This window comes from Arachis duranensis, chromosome 5 (genome assembly GCF_000817695.3).
Source record: "Arachis duranensis cultivar V14167 chromosome 5, aradu.V14167.gnm2.J7QH, whole genome shotgun sequence".
Lineage (NCBI taxonomy): Eukaryota > Viridiplantae > Streptophyta > Magnoliopsida > Fabales > Fabaceae > Arachis > Arachis duranensis.
Genome location: NC_029776.3, coordinates 52991675 through 53017796, shown reverse-complemented (window position 1 = coordinate 53017796; position 26122 = coordinate 52991675). Strand labels below are relative to the sequence as shown.

At 34.7% G+C, this 26122-nt stretch overlaps 1 protein-coding gene across 1 annotated transcript; it reads left to right on the top strand.

Annotated features, from left to right (window-relative positions):
- The first annotated feature begins 622 nt into the window (after positions 1-622).
- LOC107489420 (pentatricopeptide repeat-containing protein At3g54980, mitochondrial) lies at positions 623-5284 on the top strand. Its single transcript, XM_016110172.3, has 3 exons — positions 623-841; positions 1467-1720; positions 2448-5284. The coding sequence occupies exon 3, from the start codon at positions 2483-2485 to the stop codon at positions 5126-5128; it is 2646 nt and encodes an 881-aa protein (XP_015965658.1). The 5' UTR covers positions 623-841; positions 1467-1720; positions 2448-2482; the 3' UTR covers positions 5129-5284.
- The last annotated feature ends 20838 nt before the right edge of the window (positions 5285-26122 follow it).

The following is a 26122-nucleotide window of genomic DNA, read 5'->3' as shown; positions in this document are numbered from 1 at the left end:
TAACGTAGAATGTCTTAGTTCATAAGTATATATATATTTTTTTATATTTTTAAATAATTTAAGAATATTTTTGTTGATAATAAAATATAAAAATATTTTTATTAACAACAAAATAATTTAAATATATTTTTGGTAGTTTACTCAAAATAAAAATTCTCATTATTATGAATAATATAATGATGAGGTTAAATTTTTTTATATGAAAAAATATTAGTGTTTTTGTTAAAAATAGGATTATTTGATGTAACAGGTAAGTAGATTTTTGATAAAAAATTAACACACAGAATGCGTGTTGGACACATATCCACATCCTATACGCAGGGTGTGTGTTGAACAAATATCATCATCTTAACAAAACACATTTCAAATACTTTTTTTATATATCCATAATATTATAATACATTTTAAATATCCATCTTCAACCAAAACACCATCTTCATCTACCTATTAAAAATAATTTCTGTGATGAGACATATCTTTTTATAAATTTAGTTAAATTTTTTATTTTAATTTTTACCTAATTTTATCAAAGAAATTCCCATTATTATAATTATCCAAACATTTTGGACGGAACCATAGTTTATTTATTTTTTCTTTTCTTAAAACAGAAAATACAAAAACCTCCAAGTACAGTAATAATGAAGAAAACCTAGCCTGAGTGTGAAACAAGACCGATCGTTCACCTCTAATTACTAGCTGCGCGGCTGCTCCGCTGTCGTTGTCGTGGCCGACGCCTCTCCTGTGGTTTTGTTTCTGCTGTTCTGATTCTCATTCGTGGCAACTCCCCAGTCATCTTTGCTGCTTTGTTCCGCTACCTGGGCCGCTATACTCTGCTTCACTGGTGTGTTCCGCCTCTCTTCTCCGCGAATTGCCTCTGAATCTTTTGTTTTTTCACACTTAGTTGTTAATATTTATTGTTGATCAATGTGGTGGTGGTGTTGTTGCTATATACGTGTATTGTTGCTGCTGCAACTGAAATTTTGCAACGTGGTATTGGTTTGTTGCTTGTATAAACTATATTATAATTGTTATTGCTGCTGCATTCCTTAGGTCCAGAATTATTGTGGTTTTTTCCCCCAAATAATTCACATGTGAAGTAGCGTATACATATATCATAATTGGAATCCGTCGCTTTGTCTCTTAAAATCAGAAAGATAGCTGTAATTTAATTCGATCCATCTAGTATTCGAGAATCATGTTTCGTGAGATGTTCTTCTTGTGATATCCATTTATCACTAAGAATGAAAAGATTTCTGAACAGGCAGTTCATTCTTCTCTTGATAGATAAGCAAAAGATATATCTATTCATTGTGGAAGGTAAGAGGCACATAGTTTTATAACTGTACTTGTATTTTTAACTGGGATGTTCATGGAATAAATTTTTTGCTTTTAGCTTTTGCAACACATGATTTTTGAATTTTGAGTAGCATATTTGTGCCCTAATCATCTGTATGTACTCTTACCAGATTGCTTGAAGAAATAGAAGATGACGTGAATTATGTGGTTGAGATACATATTTCTCATGATGCCAAACATTGTAGTTTGCCAAGTTGATAGAGAATGGACATGCCAAAGTGGGAGAAGTGAGCAAAAGTTATTTGTCAGGATTTGAGAAAACACTGCAGTGAAATGAGTTACATCACATATAAATTCTTGAGAGGGAACAGTATATCTAACTCCAAAATGTGGGAGCTTCTTATAATGTGACCAATTTCAATAGGTGACTTTGATATTTCAACATTTTCTGTTATTTAAGATTCTTAATTTATTATATTATCATAATCTTATATTATTATAATTGGGTTGATCCCTGTTCAATCTGATGGACCACCTTTAGCTTAGGTTAGTGAAAAGTGAAAGTGGTTTTGGGTTGGGTGTTACCATTTTACTTTTGGGGGGTGAGTGCTAGTATTAAACCATGCAGATCATTTTTTTATTCCTCGTTGCATGTATATGTCAAAACCCACAAAGTTTTTTATGTCTTCTAATTTTATTTGTTGTGAAATAATTTTTTTATATCTTTTATAAATATTTATCTGCAACTGTTTAAATAATTTCTTTAGTTTGTCATATTGTTAATTTGGTCCTTTACTATTATTATTAATGTTCATTGAATCATGAGATATGGAACGATTTATGATTCATGACTCGAAAATTAATCAAATGATTTACGACATCTATGTTTTAGCCTCTGCTTCCTGCAGTAATGGAAAAAACTTATTATTCTTGATACCAGCTTTGCACATTGTTGCTGACTTTTAACATATGAGAAAAATTGGCTTCCTTTTGAATCTTACTTAGATTTGTCAAACTATGGACTGTTGTCATTTCGAGCTGTCAAATATAAAATATCTATTGTGATATATTTATCATGCTGAGAAGGCAATTAGAAACTATATAAGACTTAACAGTTCAGTGAAGTTTGCATTTTCATTTTGTTTCCTCAGAGTTCCTGAAGACATAAATTGGAGTATGGAGTTGTATGCTTTGTGAGCAGCCACGAGAGTGTCAAACATTTCCCCAAACAGAAGAGGGACCAAAGTATTTCAGTTTTGTTCCTTCTCTCCCACCAATGCAAACCATGTTTTCCAACAACCTTTCATTGATCCCTCTGAAGAATCTTCGATTTCTCTCACAATTTAACCATCTCTGCACAAAAACACTCCTTCCATCCGATCCCCTTCCACACTCTCAATCACAGGATCCCGCAAATGGCCCTAGCAGCCACTTCTCCAAGAAAATCGATGATTTTCCCATGAAAATTTCAGCTGAAGCTCAATCACACCTCGAGGTTATTTCGAAAGAGGGTGTCTTGGACACCCTTTTGAGCCATAAGCTTGACCCCAAATCGGCTCTGAAGTTTTTCAAAGGAGTGGAGAGAAGACGAGGGTTTGTGAAAACTGTTGATGTTTTGTGTTTGTTGGTGCATATTCTGGCTTCGAGCCCTGATACTTATGGGGTTCTACGGAATTTGCTAAACAACTATGTTTTTGCAGATTCTAGTCCTACTGTTAGGGTACTTGTGGAAGAGTTGGTAGCATGTGCAGTAAGGTACAATTTTGAATCTGATTCGCGGGTTTTCAATTATCTTTTGAATGCTTATGTTAGAGCTAATAAGATCACAGATGCTGTCGAGTGTTTTAGATTGATATTAAAACATGATGTGGTTCCTTGGGTTTCATTTATGAACATCCTTTTAACTGCATTAGTCAGGAGGAACATGATTAGTGATGCATATAGCCTGTATGATGAAATGGTTCAAAGAAAAATGTATGGTAATTGCTTTACTTTGCATGTCCTAATGCGTGCATGTTTGAAGGAAGGGAAGATTGAGGAAGCTGAGATGTATTTCAGTCGGGCAAAGGGTAGAGGGTTAGAACTCGATGCAGCTGCTTACAGCATTGTTATTCAGGCTACTTGTAGGAGGCCGAACTCGAATTCAGCATGTGAGCTGTTGAAGGAGATGAAAAAATTGGGTTGGGTGCCATCTGAGGGTACATATAATTCTGTGATTGCTGCTTGTGCTAAACAGGGAAATCTTGTAGATGCATTGAGGCTTAAGGATGAGATGGTGAGTAGTGGTGTTCCATTGAATATAATTGTTGTGACAAAGTTAATTAAAGGACATTGTGAGCAAGGGAATGTTGATAGTGCATTACAATTGTTTGAGGAGGCTGTTAAGGTTGGTGTTACTCCTGATATGGTTACTTTCTCGGTTTTGATAGATTGGTGCTCTAAGACTGGGAATGTGGAGAAGGCATTTGAACTTTACTCCCAAATGAAACTCATGGCCATTCAACCAAATGTTTATATTGTAAATTCTCTGTTAAAGGGATTTCGGAAACAGCATTTTCTAGAAAGTGCGTATATGGTGCTTGATGAGGCTATTGAACATGGTATTGCTACTGTTGTTACATATAACATCCTTTTATGCTGGCTTGGTGAGCAGGGAATGGTTAATGAGGCCCGTCATTTGTGGGACAAGATGATAAGTACGGGAATTACACCTTCACTAATTTCTTACAACAACATGATACTTTGTCACTGTAAAAGGGGCTGCATGGATGATGCCTGTAGTGTGAAGAATGATATACTTAACAGCGGTTTAAAACCGAATGCTTTTACATACACACTTTTGATAGATGGTTTTTTCAAAAAAGGTGATGCTAACCGTGCCTTTGGTATGTTTGATCAAATGGTGGCTGCAAATATTGCACCTTCAGACTTCACATTTAATGTTGTTATAAGCGGCTTGTGCAAAGTTGGCCGGGTGTCGGAAACAAAGGATATGTTGAACAATTTTCTGAAGCAGGGCTTTATTCCTTCTTCTGTGACATATAATAGCATCATTGACGGATTTGTCAAGCAGGGAGCAATTGATTTAGCACAGTCTACTTACAGGGAGATGTGTGAAAGTGGAATTTCACCAAATGTTATCACTTGTACTAGTTTGATTAATGGACTTTGCAGAAGCAGAAAGATTGATGTTGCTTTGAGAATGTATAATGACATGAAAATCATGGGATTAGAGTTGGATATTACTGCATATAGTGTTCTCATCGATGGTTTCTGCAAAGTACAAGACATGGAAGGTGCATGCAAATTCTTCTCTGAACTTCTGGAGGTTGGTTTGGTTCCAAACTCAGTCGTGTACAACAGCATGATTAGTGGCTTTGTAAATGTGAATAATATGGAAGCTGCACTTAACTTTCACAAGAAAATGGTAGAAAACAATGTCCCATGTGATTTGCAAACATATACAACGTTGATCAATGGGCTTTTAAAGGAGGGTAAATTGAATTTTGCTTCAGATCTTTACTCAGAGATGCTTTCCAAGGGTATTATACCTGATACTTTCATGTATAATGTTCTGGTAAGTGGACTTTGTAACCAAGGACAACTAGAGAAAGGTAGCAAGATCCTAAAGGAAATGGATGGGAATAATATAACTCCTACTGTTCTTATTTATAACACTTTAATTGCTGGATACTTTAGGGAGGGGAATCCGCAAGAGGCCTTTCGACTACATAATGAGATGCTTGATAAAGGTCTTATGCCTGATGACACAACGTATGATATTCTTGTAAATGGAAAGCTCAACAAATCCTATGCTCATGCCAGGGCTTGACTTGCATAAAATGGGTTGAGGATGTAAATTGCAATAATGGGTTTCAAACTAATTGATTTTAGTGTGAAAGTTGTAGAATGATTGGAAATTGGTCACCGTTCTCTTTTTTATTTTTTTTTATTTGGACCAAGAAACATGGACCAACTTACTTTCCAATCTCAATGCTTATTTTTCTCACACAAATCGTAATTCTTTCTAATTAATTATGGGTTTCCTTCTTCTCATATCCAATACGAACTACATGCAATTCTATGTTGGTCTCACAGCATAAAAATATCGGTGACCAGATATTCTGCAGATAGTTAAGTACTCTAGGAAAAAGAATTTTCAGTAGCTATTATCAGTGGAAAATTTTACACTATTCAGGTGTGATCTTAATGTTATTTTAGTTACATTTATGGATTATAGACAACTTACCTTTTTAGTCAAAAGAAATGTACATGTAAACAGTCTCAATGATATTTGGTCTATATAGCCAATCCTACCTAGTTGGATAAGGATAAGGCTTTGTTGTTGCTATTAATTTTACCATTGCCATTGGTTATGAAACGATGATGCTTTATTTTATATTATTTATTATATTTATTTATTTATTATTAAACTTTGAAGTGTTCTGATATTGTGTTATGTCAAATCTACAGAAAATCATCCTCTCTATAGAGGGATTATAGAAATACGAACAACTAGAAAATAAAAAATATTAGCCTAAAATAAAAGAAATATTTCTAATCATAGAACTTTCTAAAAATTAGCTAAACTAACAAGGAAAGAATATCACAAGTAATCCTATTTGTATTTAGAGAAAAGGTTCATGAAAGAAATTAGGGAATTTAATTAGATTTGATGTCTTTCTTGACATCCAATCAACACTCTCCCTCAAGCTGATTTTAAGATATTCTTCACTGACAGCTTGCTTTTTATGCTATCAAAATTCTTCTTGGATAATAATCCTTTGGTTAGAACATGAAGATCTACTGATTGTTCCATGGTAGAGATGTACGAGATGTAAATTTGTTTGTCGGTGATATTTAACACCAGCAGCTGAATTCCATTGGCGCCCGAATTGAGTAGATTACTCTTTTACAGTTTGATTTGATACTGGAAAGAATGAGTAAACACAAACAATTTTTTTCGCTGCATGTTTTATTATACCTTGTCACTCATGTTATCTCTTTTATAATTGGAAACAAATTTCATTTTTAAATTGAAACAAATTTCATTAGAATTGAAATTCTAAAATCAAATGTTCATTATATGTTGATTCCAATTTTCTTCCATATAGATTATGCATAGCATGGATTTACGAGAAAGTGATGTTTGACTACTCAGAGCACGGAGTTCAGTTATCAGGATGGACATTAGCCTATAGAGCTAAATCCAAAATTCCAAATAACTGGACCAAAGAAAGGGCGGTGAATATGATGTGAGTTCTTAGACAAGTGAAGCAACCAAACACATCAGTTGCAGTGTCTTTGTTCAGGTAAAGTATTTTGAGTCTTATTTATGCAATATTTCACCGTTTTCTATAGTGAATCAACTTATAGGGAAGTAACCAACACAAAAATTAACAGTATCTAGCTCCATTTTGTTAAAAGTTACTTTGGGTATAGTTGTATAGACAATTAATTTGGAAGAGAGTCTTCAAAAGAATTGGTATTGAAACAAGCTTTATTTGCAGTAAAGGGAAGAATAGGAAGCACTGTTCAAATCAATACATGGAGGCCTTTCTACAAGAATAATTTATCTAAAGCTTTGAGAACTTTCTTTTTCCTTTTTAGGGGCTCCTCCCACTCAAAATAGAACAAAGAAGGGAAAAAACACTGGAATGATTGAGAAACGTGGGAGGAGATCGAAACGGGTGAACACTAATTAAGGTTCATTCTTTCAGCTGTGTTTCTGGCATTATAAGGAAAAGTGGACACTGATTGGGAAGTGAGATTTGTCAGTGATTCTTGGGATTGAAGTAGCTGAAAGTCTAAAAGAAAGATTAAATATGATGGATTCGAATTTCGAAGAATGGAGACAGCTGGCTCTTTCCGTACAAGACAATACCATCTAATAGTTGTAGAGGTGCTTATTGAAATTGTGAAATGCATGAAAATTGGTGCTCTTTTGGAACTGGTGATAATCCTATGTATCTTGTAAGGGCGGGATTAAATGCAGAATCATCTAAGAGCCATGTAAGTGGTGTGAAATTTATGGTGGCTGCAAATAGGTTTGGTAGTAGTGAATATTGAGAAAACACTTCAATAGGTTCGGAAACACTTAAATTGGTTCAACAAATTTTAGATCGTATCGTTTGGTATTTAGCAAATTTTTATTCTTTAAAAATTCACTATTTTCTTGGATTTTTGTTATTTTTAATCAAATTTTTAATATATATATTAGACAAATAAGTCCTAATAAATTTTATAATAAGACAATATTTTAGTTAAAAAATATATCATTATAAGATAATTAAATAAATTCTTATTCTTTTAAAATGATGGAATAACTATTTTATCTTATAAGAATAATTGTCGACAATATCTATCGAATAAAAATTTGTCAGGAGACAAAGTGTCCAATTTGAATATTTTTTTGGGATTTTTTTTGGTTGTGAATATGATAATTTGGTTTACGAGCGTATTAGTTTCCTCATGGTTTTGATTTAATCTTATTTGGTAAATTGAGGTTAAGGATGGCATTATAATCTTACTATGATTGTTCCTTATTGCAATGTTTTCTTTTGGATTTGAACGTGGGTTCGAACAGTTCCAACCCACCCCACTGAACTTACAAGCCTTCGAAGAGTGAGTAGCGCTACTCAGAGACTTTATTTCAAACTCCCTTCTCCATGACCAGAAAAAAAAACTCCTTTCTCCTGCATATTTTCATGATGGAGGGACTTCCCCTCGCCTGAAGAGTAATTAAGAACTTCGATTCTTCATCAGGCAGGTTTTTCCCTCCTCCATCCGCATCTCATTTTGTGGTTGATAACTCTTATAACAGTATAGCATTCAACACAGCTTCTTGCACATTCGAAAACCAATTCTAACACAAGCACTATTAATCCAATTCAAGTGTTCCAAAATCATCTTTTCTCTCCAAATACAAGTATACCTTACCTAGCCAAAAACTTGATGTACTTAAATTGGCAAGTACACCAAATTGCGTCAAGTAATACCATGGTGAGTGGATATCATTCCACGATAATTAAAGGATTGAGCAAGTAACTTCTAATCAAACCTCTAATTAGATTAACGAACTTTTATAGTGGATGAGATCTTAAAAGAGTAATGTAAGTGTGAATGGATGCTTATGAATGATTAGGGAAATAAACAATGAATGGAAACGTTAAAGTTTTAGATATGTTTAATTTCAGAAATGAAAACGTTCATGTTTATTTACTTTGATTCATGCAAGATACGTTCACGACAAATCATATATAATCAAACTCCAATTCCTTGATAATTTAATTTTTTTTATCTTATTTAATCGGCAATTCCTTGGTCAATTAACTACGAAAAAGAGGTTAAGTACAATTCTGATGTAACGTCACACAACCTTCCGAATACTATCCTTAGTCAGTTTGAAAAATTATGAGAATGAGTTTCAAGCTAATCCCTGTAATGACCCAATTTTCAGTATGTCTAGATCATACCAGAAGTTGAGCGCTACCAACTTGTCTTCCTAATTATTATCTATTATTTATTATTTAAGCTTGATTCGTTGTTAAAAGCGTAGTTATTTTGCGAGGTACTTTTTTTTTGAAAAAAATTGGATTAATAAACGGAATCATTCATAATCAATTCACAAATAATAACAGATAAAATAATTATAAACAACCACACTTATATACATCTCAAGCAGTTAACAACATTCAGTTATCCAGCCTTTATTAGAGCATAGATCTTAGTTAGAACACCCCTAGAAATAGCTAGATATTAACTATATACATATATATACATACAACATCCCAGGCCCTGACCTGTTCAAAAAGTCCCTAAGCTGGCACCCAAGATAGCCTAGACTCTATACTTACCTAATCCCTCTAAACTACAAAAGCGAGGGAAAGTACATTCTAGGTCTTCAAAACTCGGGTCATATTAAACGTCATGAAAAGGAAGAACATCATCTACTACTCCTTTGCACGATCATACGTTGTCATAGGGCGTCTCACTGGTACTCTATCAAGTAGCCACAAAACAGGCGTCTCATACAAAGGATTTAGGCTAAAGTTCGTATTCAAAAGGGGTACAGACGTTGGCTGGTCTCTCAGTATTTACATATAAACAGAGAACGAAACCTTAGACTCAAAAGACTACATAGAGTGAAATCCTCTTTGCGGAACGATCATCAACAGATTACAGAAGGGTACTCTTGCTTTCATCTGAAGGAGAAGAGAAGGGGTAAGAACGGGGAAGTTCTTAGTAGAGTCGTGCTAATTAGTCATGTTAATCACTTTTGTTGTTGTGTCAGATAGTAAAACATTTTGTATGTGTAACACCTTACTACACAGAGCTTTACGCGTAGGACGTAAATCAGAGGTGGCGAGGTGCTACGACCTCTAAAAGAAAAAGATATATATACATATATATAGTTGAAGGAAATTGTAGCTATAAGCTTTGAAGAAGAAGCTAAGCAAAAGCGTAACCGAAAATCGTATCACACTCGTTTGGATAAACATGAAATGGATAAAAAAGATCGATAAGACGGTTAAAAACATATATATAAAGATTAGAGATCCAAAAGAAACAAATATCAAGCTCCAGACTCGACATGTGAAGCTAAGGCCAGCCAGAGTATAAACATATACATACATATAACACAAAAAGTGTTTACCAAACTTCATAATATAAATCCTATATCTCCAAGTCAACCTCAAGGAGGGACGAAATACAAATATACAAGGAGGATAATCTATGTACACATATACATGGTACAAAACACAAAGCCTAAAGAAGATCTTCGCTTCAGCAGAGCCTCTAGTATGATCTGCGAGGTGCCTCGTGACCTGCATTTGAAAACAACAGAATATGCATGGAATGAGAATCGGGGGTTCTCAGCATGGTAAAGGTGCCCGCATATTTAATATATAAGATCTCGGGAAAGTCCGAGGAATTCCTAGAACTCCGACACTTAGATTTCGAACTTGAAATTAATATTAAGCCATAAAGTTTGGTAATTTACCCAAAGAATTCCCATTTCTAAACTAACTCTTCACGTCCTGTCTCCTTCAAACCTATGAATCACCTTCACGCCTCCACTATATGAGGGTTCTCTCAGATGAAAACACATATAATTCAATCAAGGAAAACACATATATGGATAGCAAGTACAACAGATATGTCAAATAGCAGTTAATTAAAGATAAACAATTAGGCAAGCCAAAATAAAGCATACTCAAACAAAGCATACAAGTGCATATGATGCATGTCTTTCCTATGGCCAATGATGCTCAAACTCGACATGTCCTGGTAGCTAACCTTGGACAAAAACACCAAGTGGGTCTGAGCCACAACCCCTTGCTACTTCCCGTTTAACCCAGAACAAGTGGAATAAACCACTACTACTGCTACTACCCAGGTGGGTGTTTAGAACTCAACCCAGAGCAAGTGAAACGAACCACTACTGCTATTACTGCTCAGGTATCTCATTCAAAAATTCATTCTCAATATCATTTCAAGTCATTCAAAAATCATAATTAAAATTGATCCTCATCATCATCATCATCATCATCATCATCATCATCATCATCATCATCATCATCATCATCATCATCATCATATCTCAATCAAACTCATTCATCATCATCTCATAATATCATAATCATTCTCATCATATCTCATTCATAATTTATAATATCTCATTAATTCAATTATTCACTTTTTAAATCTCCTTTGATACCAAAACTAGCTCCATCAACACCTAGCTAAAGGACCTTAAACAGAGTTTTCAGAAGTTTGAAAAAATTAGAGGAATGGTTGATAGTCCAAAAATTGTAAATTTTCAACAAAACAGTGGTTTCGGAGGGTCACAAGCTTGCCGGGAAGGTCAAACAGTTAAAAACAAAGTTTTAGTGCAAAACAGGGCATCGTGCGTACGCATGGTAATGTGTGTACACGCGTACCAGATGAACTTTGCTTCGTGTGCGTACGCATCATAGTGGGCGTACACACAAATTGCGAAATCCCCAGGGTGTGCGTACCACTACAAAAAAAATATATTTTAGCGACAAACTTTTAGTGGCAATAGTTTAATGGCTACTAATTCTTTAATTTAACTCATATTTTTGCGACAATTATATATTTACCATTATTACTATATGTTATAGTGGCCATTATTACTATTGCCAGAAAATTATTATCTTTTTTTGCTTTTAGTTTTATTTTTTATAATTTATTATAGTGGCCATTACAATAATTGCTGCTAAACTTTTATTATCAATTTTTTCTTTTATTTTTATCTCCTAAATCATATTAAAAATGAAAGAGAGAGAAAAAATGAAAAAGAAAGAAAGAGCCACTGGGTTAATTCGTGCAATCCCTCCATCGCCGATCACCACCGCTGTAACCGTTGCCTTCGCCGACAGCCGCCATCCATCATCCTACTCTTTGGACCTCGTATTCCATCCGATCCGCCTCAGATCCGCATCGCTATCATCATTTGTTCGTCTCAGATCTACGTCGCCAAAGTCTTCCAGCCTCAGATCCGCACCTCCGCCGCTTGCACCGCCGTCGTTCTTGCGCGTAGATGCACAAGATTGTCACCGCCGGTACGTCTTCTCCCTATAATTTTTCGATTTTGGTTTGAATATTCAGAAGCCTGAGATTCTCTCTGTGTGTTCTTACTTTTTGCTTTGTTTGTTTGCTTGATCCTAATGAATCTGGCAGATTAAGTTGAAATCGAAGTATTTTTTAGTAATAAATCTTATTTGGATTTTGGTTTAAGTGTTTGAAATGCTTTCTGCAGAGTTTCATTAAGATTATATTTGCATTGTTGCTCAAAATATAAAAATGTTTGAGTGTCTATTTGCAGTGATGATTGTTGATAAAGAGTGAGATGTTGATGCTGCATTTTCTAATTTTGTGGTTTTTAGAATATCATCACTGCTAGTTTTATTGTCTTTAAATTACTCAACTAACTATCTTGGGTAAGAATATATTGATGGATTCAAATTATGAACTGCATTTTCAATCAGTAGAAGATTATGAACTGCATTTTTAATTTTCATGTTTAAATTTGAGGTTAAAAGCTGTTTAATCAAACATAAATGCATATAACAAGGAAAACAATGTCATAATTTCATGCCATGTTATACATTTTTCTCACTATCTCTCTGTTTTTTTTCAATAATGGAGTTGGGAAGAATACTCCACTTTGTTGAGGATAAGACTTTTCTCATCACTGGAGCCACTGACTTCCTTGCCAAAAGTACATATATTATTCTCTCTTTCAATGTATAATTTATTCATATTACTAAATGTATTTATGTGTTTGGTTTTGTAACATAAAAACAGTTTTAGTGGAGAAGATAACCAACCAAATGTTAAGAAGCTATTTCAACCAAATTCAACTAAGTCTACTACTTACCGCTTCCAAAATGAGGTACTATTAATACTTACTTAGTCTGTTACACTTGATTGCTTTTCCAAATAATACTATTAATTGTTGTAGATCATAGGCAAGGACTTGTTTAGATTGCTAAAGAAAAATTTAGGTCCAAACATCAATTCCTTAGTAGCACAAAAATTGACACTCGATCCAGGGGATATTTCCCGCCAAGATTTGGGTTTGGACTCTCATTCTATTCTCAAGCAACAAATTTCCGACCAAAAAGGTACGAATGATATCTTAATTTATCTTGGTTAAGGGTATAAAGAAGGAAAGAGATGAGGAGTAGATGGATAATAGCTTTTCAACCTTGTGGTTTTTTTGGATAGCTGTTGAAACCTTTGAGAAGAGTAGCAGGTTTTATGATTTTTCAACTGGTATCATACAATGCATGTGTTTTGTGATTTGTGTTCTGTTAAAACTTTATTATAGTGGCCTTTGATTCAGATGCATGCATATGTTCTGTGGCAAATGACTTCATATGTGCTCTATATACTATAATTTTGATGATAGATCATATACGTCTATTCCTCTTTAACAAATGTTAAACCGAGATAACATACATGAAATACAAATGTGGAAGTAACATTAATCAGTTAGTTATTACTATTATTGTTAAGATGAGATTTTAAGTACTGGAGCTGCGACACAACTGTATAAATTTTATTATTCATTGTTATTACGAGATGTGTAGTGAAGCCAAGTATTCCATGAGCTAGATAATTAAAATAAATATTTTGAAACAAACGACCATTCTAATTCTGAAAAGTTTATGATGCTTTCATCCTTAATTTGCATTTGCTTTTTGATTGGCATAATTTAGAATTTAGAAATTGCCATTGGAACATGAGGCATCTTTGATGATGAAGAGGTGATTTGTTACGTAAAGGACTACCTTGACAATTTAGGTTGTGAAAATTCAAGCAAAATTATTTTTACTATTTATTTTCTTTCAGGAGAGCGATAGTGATGCTAGAAGCAGAAGTTAGAGAATTTGTATGCAATTTGAATACTCCATTGTAAGAGAAATCATCCTCTAAAAAAAATATGGCTGCAGTTTCTGATCCCATGAAGAAACAAGAATTTGATATTGTAAGAGAAAAAATTGGTTTCGATTTATAGTTATGACAATTGAAGATTATAAAATAGGTTTATACTAAAGACAATGTGAAAGCACTTTAGAAAAGTAAATAGATGGAATGAGTGCAAGTTTCGTATATCATCAATCTTTATAATACAATGTATTAATTTGAGTATATTAGGACTTAAATGATGTGCAAAATTGCTATACATTAGATTTATTTATAAGGAATTTTATTTAATATAATTTTATTCAATCTTACTAGAATAGTTAATACAAAGGCCTACAATCATAATTAAAATGCAGGTAAGGATTGATCATATGGCTCGTGCTTTGTCAAAGACACATAGATCACCAGTGGTGGATTCTGTACACAATCTTTGCCACATCATCAACAGGTAGCCTTAACTTGAATATGCTCATGAATTTTTGAGTTAACAATTAACACAATTACTGAAATGAAACACCTCTTATTAAGGATACAAGTTAGGCTAATTGATCTCTACTTTTAATGTAACTATTTTCTAAGAGTACTATCAAGTGAGAGGGGAAAATGAAAGAAATATTTATTTTGACACTTAATTATAATGGATTCACAAAATTCTGTAATATAGTCTTTACTATAAAGTTAATTCCATTGTAAACTAGAATTGGACAGGAATTTACAGAAAATTCGCATTGACTACATTTGAGCTGTCATAGAAAGTTGAAAGTCATTGAAGGGTGGGTAAAGAAATACACCTGTAGCAATTTCATATATTAAGAGGGTAAGTGGTCGTTGAAGATTTATTTAACAAGGATCATTATGTATTGAACATGTAATCAAGTTTTTTGTTCTTTTTTTACAAAGTAGTAACCAATCCTAATTGCACAAGCATTCTTTTAACACCAAATAAGCTCCTGTTTATAACCTTTGATCCCTAAATTTGTACCTTTTTCATATTATACTTTGCTTATCCATGAAACATTTCTGTGGATTTAAGAAAGATACAATCCTTGGAGAGGTGCTCTTTACAGCTTTCATCCATGAAACATTTGCTTTTTGATTGGCATAATTAAGATACAATCTGCATTTGCTTTTTGATTGGCTTTGTTATGGTCAATGATTGGCAAAATTTGAGTGAACTGTTAAACTTGTAAAAATTTTTTTGAGAAAATAATTTGAAAGATATAGGCACATTGCATTATTTTCTTGGACTGAAAATATCAAAATACACAAGTTATCTGATTCAGAACTTCATGTATCTTAACAAAAATATGTTAAAGATCTTTTGAATAGAGTTGGCATGTTACATTCCAAACCAATGCCAACACTTATGATCTCTACACTTAAATTGACTACTGTAGGATCAGAGTTGTTTGAAGATGCAACTCTATATATAGTTTTTCTTAGATCAATCGCTAAAAACGAAAATTAGGCTACTTTTAAAGGTACAATTAGATCATTGCTAACACTTGTATTGCTATATTGATGTAACATAGTTATAGGCTTGTAGTATTTTTTGTTGTTTAGATTTGTAACATAATTTATTACTTTTCAAGATAAATTTGTGTATCAATATTTTGAGTTTAATAAAATATCTCATTTTGTAGTAATTAATTTCAGTATATTTATATTATGTATAACAATAATAATTGTTGGCAAAAATAATCGAGATTTAAAAAAAAAACAAATAGTTCGTTATTTCTAAGAAAATGAGTATAATATAATTAAAAAAAGTCTTAAGATTTTAGCGGCAATAATAATGGTTGATAAAAGTGTATAACATTACAATTTTAGAATTATTTTTAGTGGCCATATAAATTGCCGGTAAAATGAGTTTTGGCAGCAATAGTAATGGCCGCTAAAAATAAATAACATTGCATTTTTAGAATTACTTTTAGTGGCCATATAAATTGCCAAGAAAATGGCCACTAAAAGTTATATACTTTTTGCGGCCATTAAAAAGGCTTTTACCGGCAAATGTTATAATTGCCGTTAAAACCTTTTAGCGACATCGCATAAGACGGCTAATGTTTAATTGCCGGTAAATGTATTAACGACTATTTTTATTGGCGCTAAAAGCAAAATAAATGGCTGCTAAAAGTGATTTTTCTTGTAGTGGTACACACGAGTCTCACCATGCTCTGGTCTTTGTTGTGTGTGTACACACGCACATAAAAAATCATAGTTTTCTGCAAAATTGTGTTTTTAAACTCAAATTTCAAAAGCGCATAAATTTTTTGTTAAAAATCATTTTTAGTTTATTCTTTGAACATAATAAACTTCACGACCCCAAAATAAGTTTCACAAAATTTAGGGGTCCGGAAGTCAAGTTATGGCCCGCCGAAGTTGGTCAAAAGTCATGTTTTTACCAAAAACTCAAATCTCAAGTTTTCCAAACTTTCCAAATCCAAAACCAACCAAATTCCTAACCAATTCAACATAAAATATACCTACACAATATCACATACTTCCATTAACTCTACAACATACCAACATTCACAACCATACAATCCATTCAACAAATTCATCATAAATTTTCCACCAAATTCAACAACAAATCAACAACCTTTTTCTTCTTCTTCTTCTTCTTCTTCTTCTTCTTTTCTCTCTATCTATACACACACACACACGCACACACACACACACACACACACACACACATGCCATAGCTTCTCACACAACTCAACCAAGCCTTAACAATACAAAAAACATTCCTTAATCAATTTATTCAACACTTTCCACTCCAAAATCCACCATACAAAATCAAACAACACTTCTCATCAATCCTCACTAAAAATCAACAATAATCATCATTTTATAATCATCAAAATCATACTCCAACACATGCACACTCATTAAATCCTCATTCCCAATTCACATACCATATACACAATTCAACCAATAATTCATTTAGTTCATTCCTATCTTAAAGTTTATTAACCTAAAGTTTTCACGTTACATTATATATTAACTATGAGAAACCAAAACCATACTTTGGCCGATTCCTCCATAAGCTCAGAACACCTCAAAATGCCCTCCTTCCACAACCCCCAAGCCTCCAACTCCTCACCAATTGAATTTTCAGCTTCCAAAGCTCAAATCAAGTATCCAACATCCACCAATTTGATTCTAATTCATACAGTTTAATCTAATACCACACAATTTTAACATAATCAATACAAGGTTACAAAATTTTAATGATTCACGAGGGTTCAACAGTTTCTTACCTCATCCACGGATTAATTTGACAAAATCCAACAATTTCCTCAAGCTAGTTCAATCCTAAAATATCAAAATACCAAAATCTTCAATATCCATTAACTTAAATTTTGAAATTAAAGGGAGAAGAGATTGAGAAATTTTGGCCCAAAGTTGGACCAACATGCTAAAATAATTGAACCGGGTCTATGTTGGGTCCAAGCCCACATACTTAACTCCCCTAACTTAGCAAAGATTCAGCATTCTCCTTTTGTTCATTGAACTCCACAAATAGACGAAGAGAAGGGGAACAAATGCCCTAAAAATACTATTCGTCATCATCTTCCTTTGCCCATAACTTCCAAATTGTAGCCAAAGACCCGTTTGTAGTCGTGCGTCGCACTCGTTGTACTCTTTGATTCTATATAACCATTGTAGTAAGGAACTTAAATTTCTTGCCCCATTCTCCATTTCACTTTCAATTTTGCATTTTGGTTTGGGTATTGAGGAAAATTTGATTTTTCAATGTTTAGAGGAGGCTTAATCTTGAGTTCTACCAGAGTTTTGATCTAAGGCTACGAAAAATAAGGTAAGGGAACCTTTTTCCATTGTTTTTTCCAAGTTTGAGTTATGAACTTAGTATAAATTATGTGGAAAGCTTGTGATTACCTGGAAGTGAGCTTGTATGGATTGATTTTAGGGTGAAACGGAGCTAGCCCAACAATATTTGGTGTGGAATTGGTGGAGTTTATGCCAGTAAAGGTGGAAATTTCCAAAGAAGAGTTTTCGAGGTTGAGACCCGCCATCAACGAAGGTATGGACCTTAATTTCGGATAGGCATTGTGTAAAACTATGTGAAAACCTAGGTTAATTGCCCTAGGTTAACATTGAATGAAAAGGTTGATGATGGATTGTGATTTAGTTGATATGTGAATTGGGTGTTTGATGAGTGCTATGCAATAGTATGAATAAAATTGAATATGTGTAATTGATTTGGTGTGGTATGATTGCCTATATTAGTAATTGATATGGAAATTTAGGCCGGAAACCGAGATAGGGTGAGATATACCCTATATGGTAAGTCACAGTAAGTGAAGAATTTACCATGAGTGAATTGTTGATGGGAATAATGAGGTTTTGATTGTGTGAATGGATTGTTAATGTGATTATTGATAGAAAACTTATGAAATTGGAATGAGTATGTTGGAACTTGCTTGATTAGTGATGCGTGAGTATCATTAGTGTCTTTTCTATATAAATTATATGGTATTCTATTGATATGTTACATAATTTTAGTGGATTATACCCTAGTGGATGCTACTTTGAGTTTTTATGGTCCTTTTTTTATTTTAGGTAGCATTCGGATGAAGATTTGGTGAAAAATTCATAAAGAAGCAAAGGAGAACTCATGCATACGCATCATGCATGTGTATGCATCACTGGCGCAACAAGGGACCTCATGCGTACGCATCTTAATTGTCTGGATTTAATGTGATATGTGTGGTAGCGGAAATTCACACCACAACTTATCGACAAGTGCTCCGAGTCGTACCAAGTAATAACTCACGGTGAGTGAGTGTCGATCCTCAGAGGATTAAATAGACTAAGCAAGTAATGGTTGATTAGATATTCTAGTTAGACAAGTTGAAATAAGAGTTTTGATTGTCAAATAGCATAAGAAGCAATAAACTAAAGAAAGCAAAGAGTAAATGGTTGAGAGAATAAGATGAGAATGGAGTTAGGATTTCAGAGATGTTTGAATGTCTGGATTAATATTCAATGTCAACTACCTTGATCATGCAATGATTATGTTTATGTCAAACTCCAGGTGATTAAATTCCTATTCCTAGGCATTCCAATCTCTTCTAATATAACCGACCGTCAATTCCTTGATCACTTAATTACATTAGAGGGTTAAGTTCAATTTCCGATTTATAAGCCACACAACCTTAAGAATCAGAAAGCATAATGCAGTTATATGTTATGTATCACATTAAGTCTAGATAATTAGAAGTTATGAGAAATTGATTTCAAGCTGTAATTCTAATGATATAACTTTTCCAAGACTCAAATAGAATTCAAGTAGAATTAGAGTTATTTTCCAACAATCACTAATCCTTAGGATGAAGAACGAAACCAATACTTAAACAATAATAAATGCATTAATCAAGGATATACAATAAATATTTATTAATCCATTCAAGTAAACAGAGCTCCTAACCTTAACAATAGAGGCTTAGTTGCTTATGGTGTAGAAAACTGTAACACCCAACCACACAGAGCTTTACGCTTAAGTTGTAAAACAGAGGTGGTAAGTTATTACGAACTCTAAAATAAAATATATACATATAAATAATTAAAAGAAATGCATAACTAGGAGCCTTAAAGAAAAGCTTAAACAAAAACCATAAAAAGAAAAGCACCATGCTCACGTAAACGGATAACCAGATGAAAAGGAAGGGTAAAGCATATGCACGTAAAGAATAGAGTGCCAAAATATACAGAATATTTTGCTTCGGACTCAACCTGCGAAACCAAGGTCGGCCGAAATATAAATACATATATATATAATCCCAAAGTATCCTAAGACAGAAAACCAACAACCTGTTTCTCCGAGTCACCTCTAAGAGGGACAAACGTATATATACAAAGGAGAATATTTATACATATATTTATAGGATCAAAATACAAAGCTCCCAAAACATGTAGTTCTTCGCTTCCAAGAAGGCCTCTAGAATCCTCAGTGAGGTGGCTCTCGACTTGCATCTGAAAAACAATAATATATGTATGGAATGAGAACCGGGATTTTCCAACATGGTAATGGTGCCAACATAGGTAATAGATAAGGCCCTGGGAGAGGCATAGGGAACTTAGACACTCAGAAATAAACTTAAAGAAGTAAACTAAACTAGAAATTAGGTGAATTATCTAAGGTGTTCAAGTTGTATGTCTAACTCTAACCTTACATTTCACTATTTGTCTCCTCCAACCCTCCAAAACATTAATGGAACTACCCTCGTCACACCTCTGCAAGACAAAGGATCTCTCAGTTGCAAGGACAAACAGGACAAACAAGACAAAAACAAAGAAAACACAGATAGAATGCAATTACAACAAGTAGAACAAATAGCAAATAAGCATGGAAACTCAAATAAGCAAACCAAAGTAATGCACTCTAAAAAAAACATACAAATGCATATGATGTATCTCTATCCTATGGCTGATGAGTCTCATCTGTTGGTTATATAGCAAAACCCAACATGTCTGGTAGCTAACCCTGGACAATCCCTCCGTGCACGAATTCCCAAGAGTCTATGCATATAATCTCAATCATTCAATTTTCATCTCATTGAGGGAATTTCCGGGGAGTTAAAGTGCCCGGCCACATCATGCGACGTATGGTTAATAGAGTATCGAGTCTCAACCTAGAGCAAGTGGTAGCAAGCCACTGCATCTACTGAGGAAAAATCGTATCTCAGATAAATAGAAGTGCATATGCCATAATCATTCAAATTCAATTAATCATTATCATTATAGCCTTCATTCATCACATATTCAGTATATCCGCACTCCTCAAACATAAATCATCACTTCAAAATCTTCCTTCACTGCCATGTTAACTCCTTTTTTAGGTTCACCGCTCTCCTTATGATTAGGAACTAGATATAGGAGTTTAGGAGGTAAATATAGAGGTTTAAAACCTAGAAAATATGTTTAATTCACAAAAATACAACTTCTCCAAACACAGGGGTTTCGTGTACGCATGCCAAGTTTTGTGTACGCGGAGGTGTGAATTTGGCCATCTCGCGTACGCGACCCTTGTTGGTATATGTGAGCCCCTTGGACAAGGAAGCTTTCTCGCGTCGCGTGGTACTACTCGCGTATACAAGCCTGTAAATCTTACCATTTCGCGTACGCATGCACACACCCTCGAACACATGACATCTGGGCAGAACCTAGGGTCCATGTCACGTGTGTGTTCGCGTACGCATGTGAAGAATTGAAGATTGACGGTTTAGAAGTTATAGTAAACTCTCGTTGTTAGTATAATTACTAAACCAAGCAATCAACCTTTCTTACAAACGTTTTGGTTGTCATAAGTAACAAACCCCTAAATAAATTGATAACCGAAGTATTTAAACCTCGGGTCGTCTTCTCAAAGAATTGCAGGGAGGTATGTTCTTCTTATTAGCTATGAAAAAGGTAAAATTCGGGGTTTTAGAAATAAGGAAGAAGTATGACAAGTAATTCAAATGATAATAAAATAAATAAATAACTATAAAATAAACTCTTGGCAAGATATGAAATTTCGGAAGTCCTATCCTAGTTATTCCTATAAGAATGAAAGTTAATCCCACTTAGTTAACCCTTGCGTAAGCAAGGGAAAGTCCAGTGAACCAATTGGTTAGAATTCCCAAGTCCTAGCCAACTTCTAAGGAAAGACTAGAGTTAGTGGAATTCCAGTTAATTAGCCAGCATAACAATCAATCGTGAATAGTTGATAACTCAAGAGCTTCCAGTTAATCAATTAAAGCCAATAACATAAAAAGCTAAATAAGAATCTTAGATCTGAAATACCTCAAATTGAATTAATAAAAATATCAAAAGTAACATGGGCAGTTGTAACAAAATAAAGAAGTTGAGTTAAACATAGGAATCCATAAACTAAATTGAGGAAATAAATAAAAGGAACATTGAACCTGATATGAAGATGAAATAATCTTGAAGTGAAAAGAAATCCTAATCCTAAAATAAATTCTAATCCTAATCCTAATCCTAAGAGAGAGGAGAGAACCTCTCTCTCTAAAAACTACATCTAAACTAAAAGTTGTGAATTATGAAAGCATATTGAGTCTCTGCAAGTTCCCTGACTTTAATCTGTGTTTCTAGGCCAAAAACTGGGTTGAAATGCGGCCCAGAATCTCTGCCAGCAACTTTTGTAATTCTGCAGATCGCGCACGTCATGCATCCGCGTCACTTAGCATTTCTCGTACCACGCGTGCGCGTCGTCCACGCTTTCGCGTCGTTCGTGCAGCTTCCAATCCGCGCGGTCGCGTCAGGCACGCGAACATGTCACTCTGATTTCTTCTATTTCGCGCTGTTGCATGAGCCATGCGACCGCGTGACTTCTCACTGGTCATCTCCTCAATTCCTTGTGTTCCTTTCATTTTTGCACGCTTCCTCTTTATTCTATAAGCCATTCCTGCCCTATGAAGCCTGAAACACTTAACACACAGATCAAGGCATCGAATGGTAATAGGAGAGGATTAAGATTAGCTAAATTAATACCAAAGAAGCATGTTTTCAATCATAAAACTAAACTAGGAAGGAATTGTAAAATCATGCAAATCTTATGAATAAGTGGGTGAAAAGCTTGATAAAACCACTCAATTAAATACAATATAAACCATGAAATAATGGTTTATCAACCTCCCCACACTTAATCATTAGCATGTCCTCATGCTAAACTCAAGGAGGCCAAATAAATGAATAGGGAAAGGCAAGACTCATGCAATGCAGCCTATGAATGTGAATGCAACTACATGCAAAATGTTTCTACTTACTTGGTAAAAAAAAGTAAATAAATCCTTCAAAAATAAATATGAACTGGATTTCACTAATTCAAATCATACAGTGAAAATAAGTAAACTTGTAAGAAGATAGCACATAAAAGCAGGGAACAGAGAATCAAGCATTGAACCCTCACTGGTAGTGTATATAACTCTAATCTCTCAAGTGTATAGGGTTCTTTACTCTAATCTTCTCTAATCATACTTTCTAAACTTTGTTCTTCAGCTAACCAATCAACAAATATTTAGTATACTATTGCAAACATCATGAGGTCTTTTCAAGGTTGTAATGGGGCTGAGGTAAAGGTGGGGATGTATATATAAGGCTAAGTGAGCTAACAGAGTGAATCCTTGATTAGTCTAAGATCTCACCTAACATATGCATACTTTATAAAATTTAAAATTCTTTACGTAGCTACCCAAATTTTCCCACTTTTGTATTACATGCTCATGTATCAAACTTATTTTTGAATTTTGTCCCATGTGCATTGCTTTATTTTGCATTTGGGGAATTCTTTTGTATCCCCTTTATTTAAATACTGAATTTTTTTTATATGCACATGGTAATTTAATTACTTTGATTTCACATGAGCATGCTTCCCAAAAAATTTTTTATTTTGAAATATCTTTATTCTTTTTAACTTTCTACCTTGTTTCTATCATCTGTGTTCCCATAAAGTTTCTCCACACTTAAACAATTACACAATTTCTATCTTAAGCTAACCAAGGATTCAACTTGGGATTTTTATTTTGTTTTTCTGCTTAAGGCTAGTAATGTGGTTATAAAACAAGAGGGGATTTAAAGGCTCAAGGGGGCTAACAAGGGTGATGTAAAAGGTAGGCTAATTTGGGAATGGTGAGCTATAATCAAACAATGGCCTCAATCATATGCAAGCATGTAAATATACTAAATAATGGACATATAGAATGGAACAAAGTAAAGATTGCAATTATAGAGAAGAAAACGCACAAGAATAAAATATTATGGTTAAATAATGTAACCATGCAATTAAGCTCAAAATCTCACAGGTTGTGTATTCTTTGGCTCAAAAACCATGTTCCAAATACAACTTCAAACAAATTTAACACAAATTTTTTTAATTTAAATTAGTGAAATACTATAAAAATTTCTTGAAAAAGAAAATATTACTTCAACCAAGTTGTGGCTAAATGCATAAATCAAACAAACATGCAAATGCAATAATTAACAAATTAACATTGGTGTTGAGAAGGGACTAACTAACCCGTGGAGATCGGTATCGACCTCCCCACACTTAAAGATTGCACCGTCTTCGGTGCATGCTGAGATGTGCAGGTGGATGGGGGTTGTGGTTCCTCAGCTGGGGCTCTTTTGGTTCCTTTCCTTGCCGGTGGTTTGTAAGTAGCTTTCTCTTTACTCTTCTTGGTGGCCATCCTGAAAAGGGAAAAAGAAAGTAACTTTGAAAGCTAAGGGTTAGAGCAAGGAAGATAGTGGAAAATGTGGTAATCAATGCACAATAAAGAGGAATGACGTTACCACATGGTCATGACTACATGTGAAAAGTTCATCAATGGAAATATAGCAAGTGCATGTAATAACAATTAAATGCAAGATGTTTATTGGCATGCTGGCAAATGCATGAGTAGCATAGATCAAGCATTCAATGTCCAAGGTAGATTACCAAGTCTTTCAAACTAACAACATGTTTGTAATGACAATTATATATAATGAAAATGATATGAAAAAGGGTTTCGTGAAAAGCAGGCATTCAGAGTAGTAGGATAAAAGATACTGAAAAACAGTGCATAATGCCATACGGGCGTTTTCACAAACACTTAGCATGCATGGTAAATAATCTAATGAAAATAATAAATTGAACATGCAAGCAACCCTTTAAAAATTAAAAGATAATTGCCAAACAATTTTGCAACAATCCACAATGACCCAAATAAATTTCCAACACCAATGAAGATAATGCAATGAATGAGGGTATGCAAATAAATTGAATGAAATAGAATGGAAGTGAAGAGAGATGAGAAGTGAAATAGATGAAGAAGAAGAAAGTAAGAAAGGAGGAAGAAAGAAGAAGAGATAGAAGAGATTATGATTAGAGAAGAAAAAATAAGATAATTAGCGCTGATCTGGATAAGTTTTGCGGCGCAGGTGACGCGGACGCGTGGTGCACGCGATCGCGTGGGGTGTGATGAATTCAAGTGACGCGGACGCCTGGGGCACGCGGACGCGTGACTCAAATTGTGCTAGTGGCGCGAGAGTAGCCTCGCGCACGCACAACTCTTTGTTTAAATGCATTGTTGCCAAAAATTGAGGGTGACGCGGTCGCGTGGTTGACGCGATCGCGTGGATGGCCTAAATTTGAAAACGGCACGGACGCGTGGGGCACGCATTCGCGTGGTAGGGCTTGTGCTTCTAGCACGACGCCAGCCCAGGTTTAGCGCGACTTTCGGCCATACACCCCTTTTTACGTCGATTTTGAGGGCACGCGTTCGCGTGGGTGATGCGGACGCGTGGGAGGAATTTTTCCCACATGATGCGGACGCGTCAGTGACGCGGTCGAGTGGGTCAGTTTGTGCCAAAGGCACGCCTCCAGCCACGCTCTCGCGTGACTCTCTGTTCAAATCTTTTTTCTTCAAAACGCACTAGTGATGCGGACGCGTCAGCGATGCTGCCGCGTCGCATGCGTGCTATTTTTTTTATGCAGTATGCAGAATGAAAAATGCAATGAATGTCATGCAAAAATTGCAGGTTCAATAAAAATTCAAAAATAGACTAAAATTAAAACTAAAAAGAGAACGATCATACCATGGTGGGTTGTCTCCCACCTAGCACTTTTTGTTAAAGTCCTTAAGTTGGACATTTGATGAGCTTCCTGTCATGGTGGCTTATGCTTGTACTGATCCAGGAATCTCCACCAATGTTTGGAATTCCAATAGCCTCTGGGGTCCCAAATAAGGCACTTAAAACCATTGAGCAGTTTCAAACAGGGTTCCAGGCTCCCGGGGTGTTGAATGTTAGAACAGACTCCAGGATCCCAAACTTTTCTTCTACACCCGTCTTTGTCTTGATCTACATCTTTCCATCCGGGTGGTGAGTAGTCTGAATTGTCACTGCAGTGACCAAACAGCTTTCGAGATCCTTTCAATTGAGCTTGACACCAATCCTTGCACCTCAAATTGAAGTGCGAAACCTCATTGAATCTTGCATACCATCTCTGAGTGCGAGTCATTTCTCTTTTACTCTTAAAGCCGCAGAGAACTCTAAGCTGGCCATCTGTTTCAAGTAAACCGTATTCAAGTGGAAAAATAAAGATAAGAGTCAAGGATTTTACCCACTTGAATTCTGTGTTGGTTGGTAGTGGCCTTGGGATCAGTGTTTTTAGTGGTTCTGCAAGCTCTACTCCCTTGTGGTCTTCAATGAATTCCTCTACCTCTTTGCAAATTTCTTTAACTTCATCCATGTCTTGATTAAAGTCATTGATATCTTCCTCGTCACTTGAGTCATAAACAGGAGGTTGAGAAATGTCGACCTCTGCATCATCTTCATATTCACTTGGGGAAGATTCTTC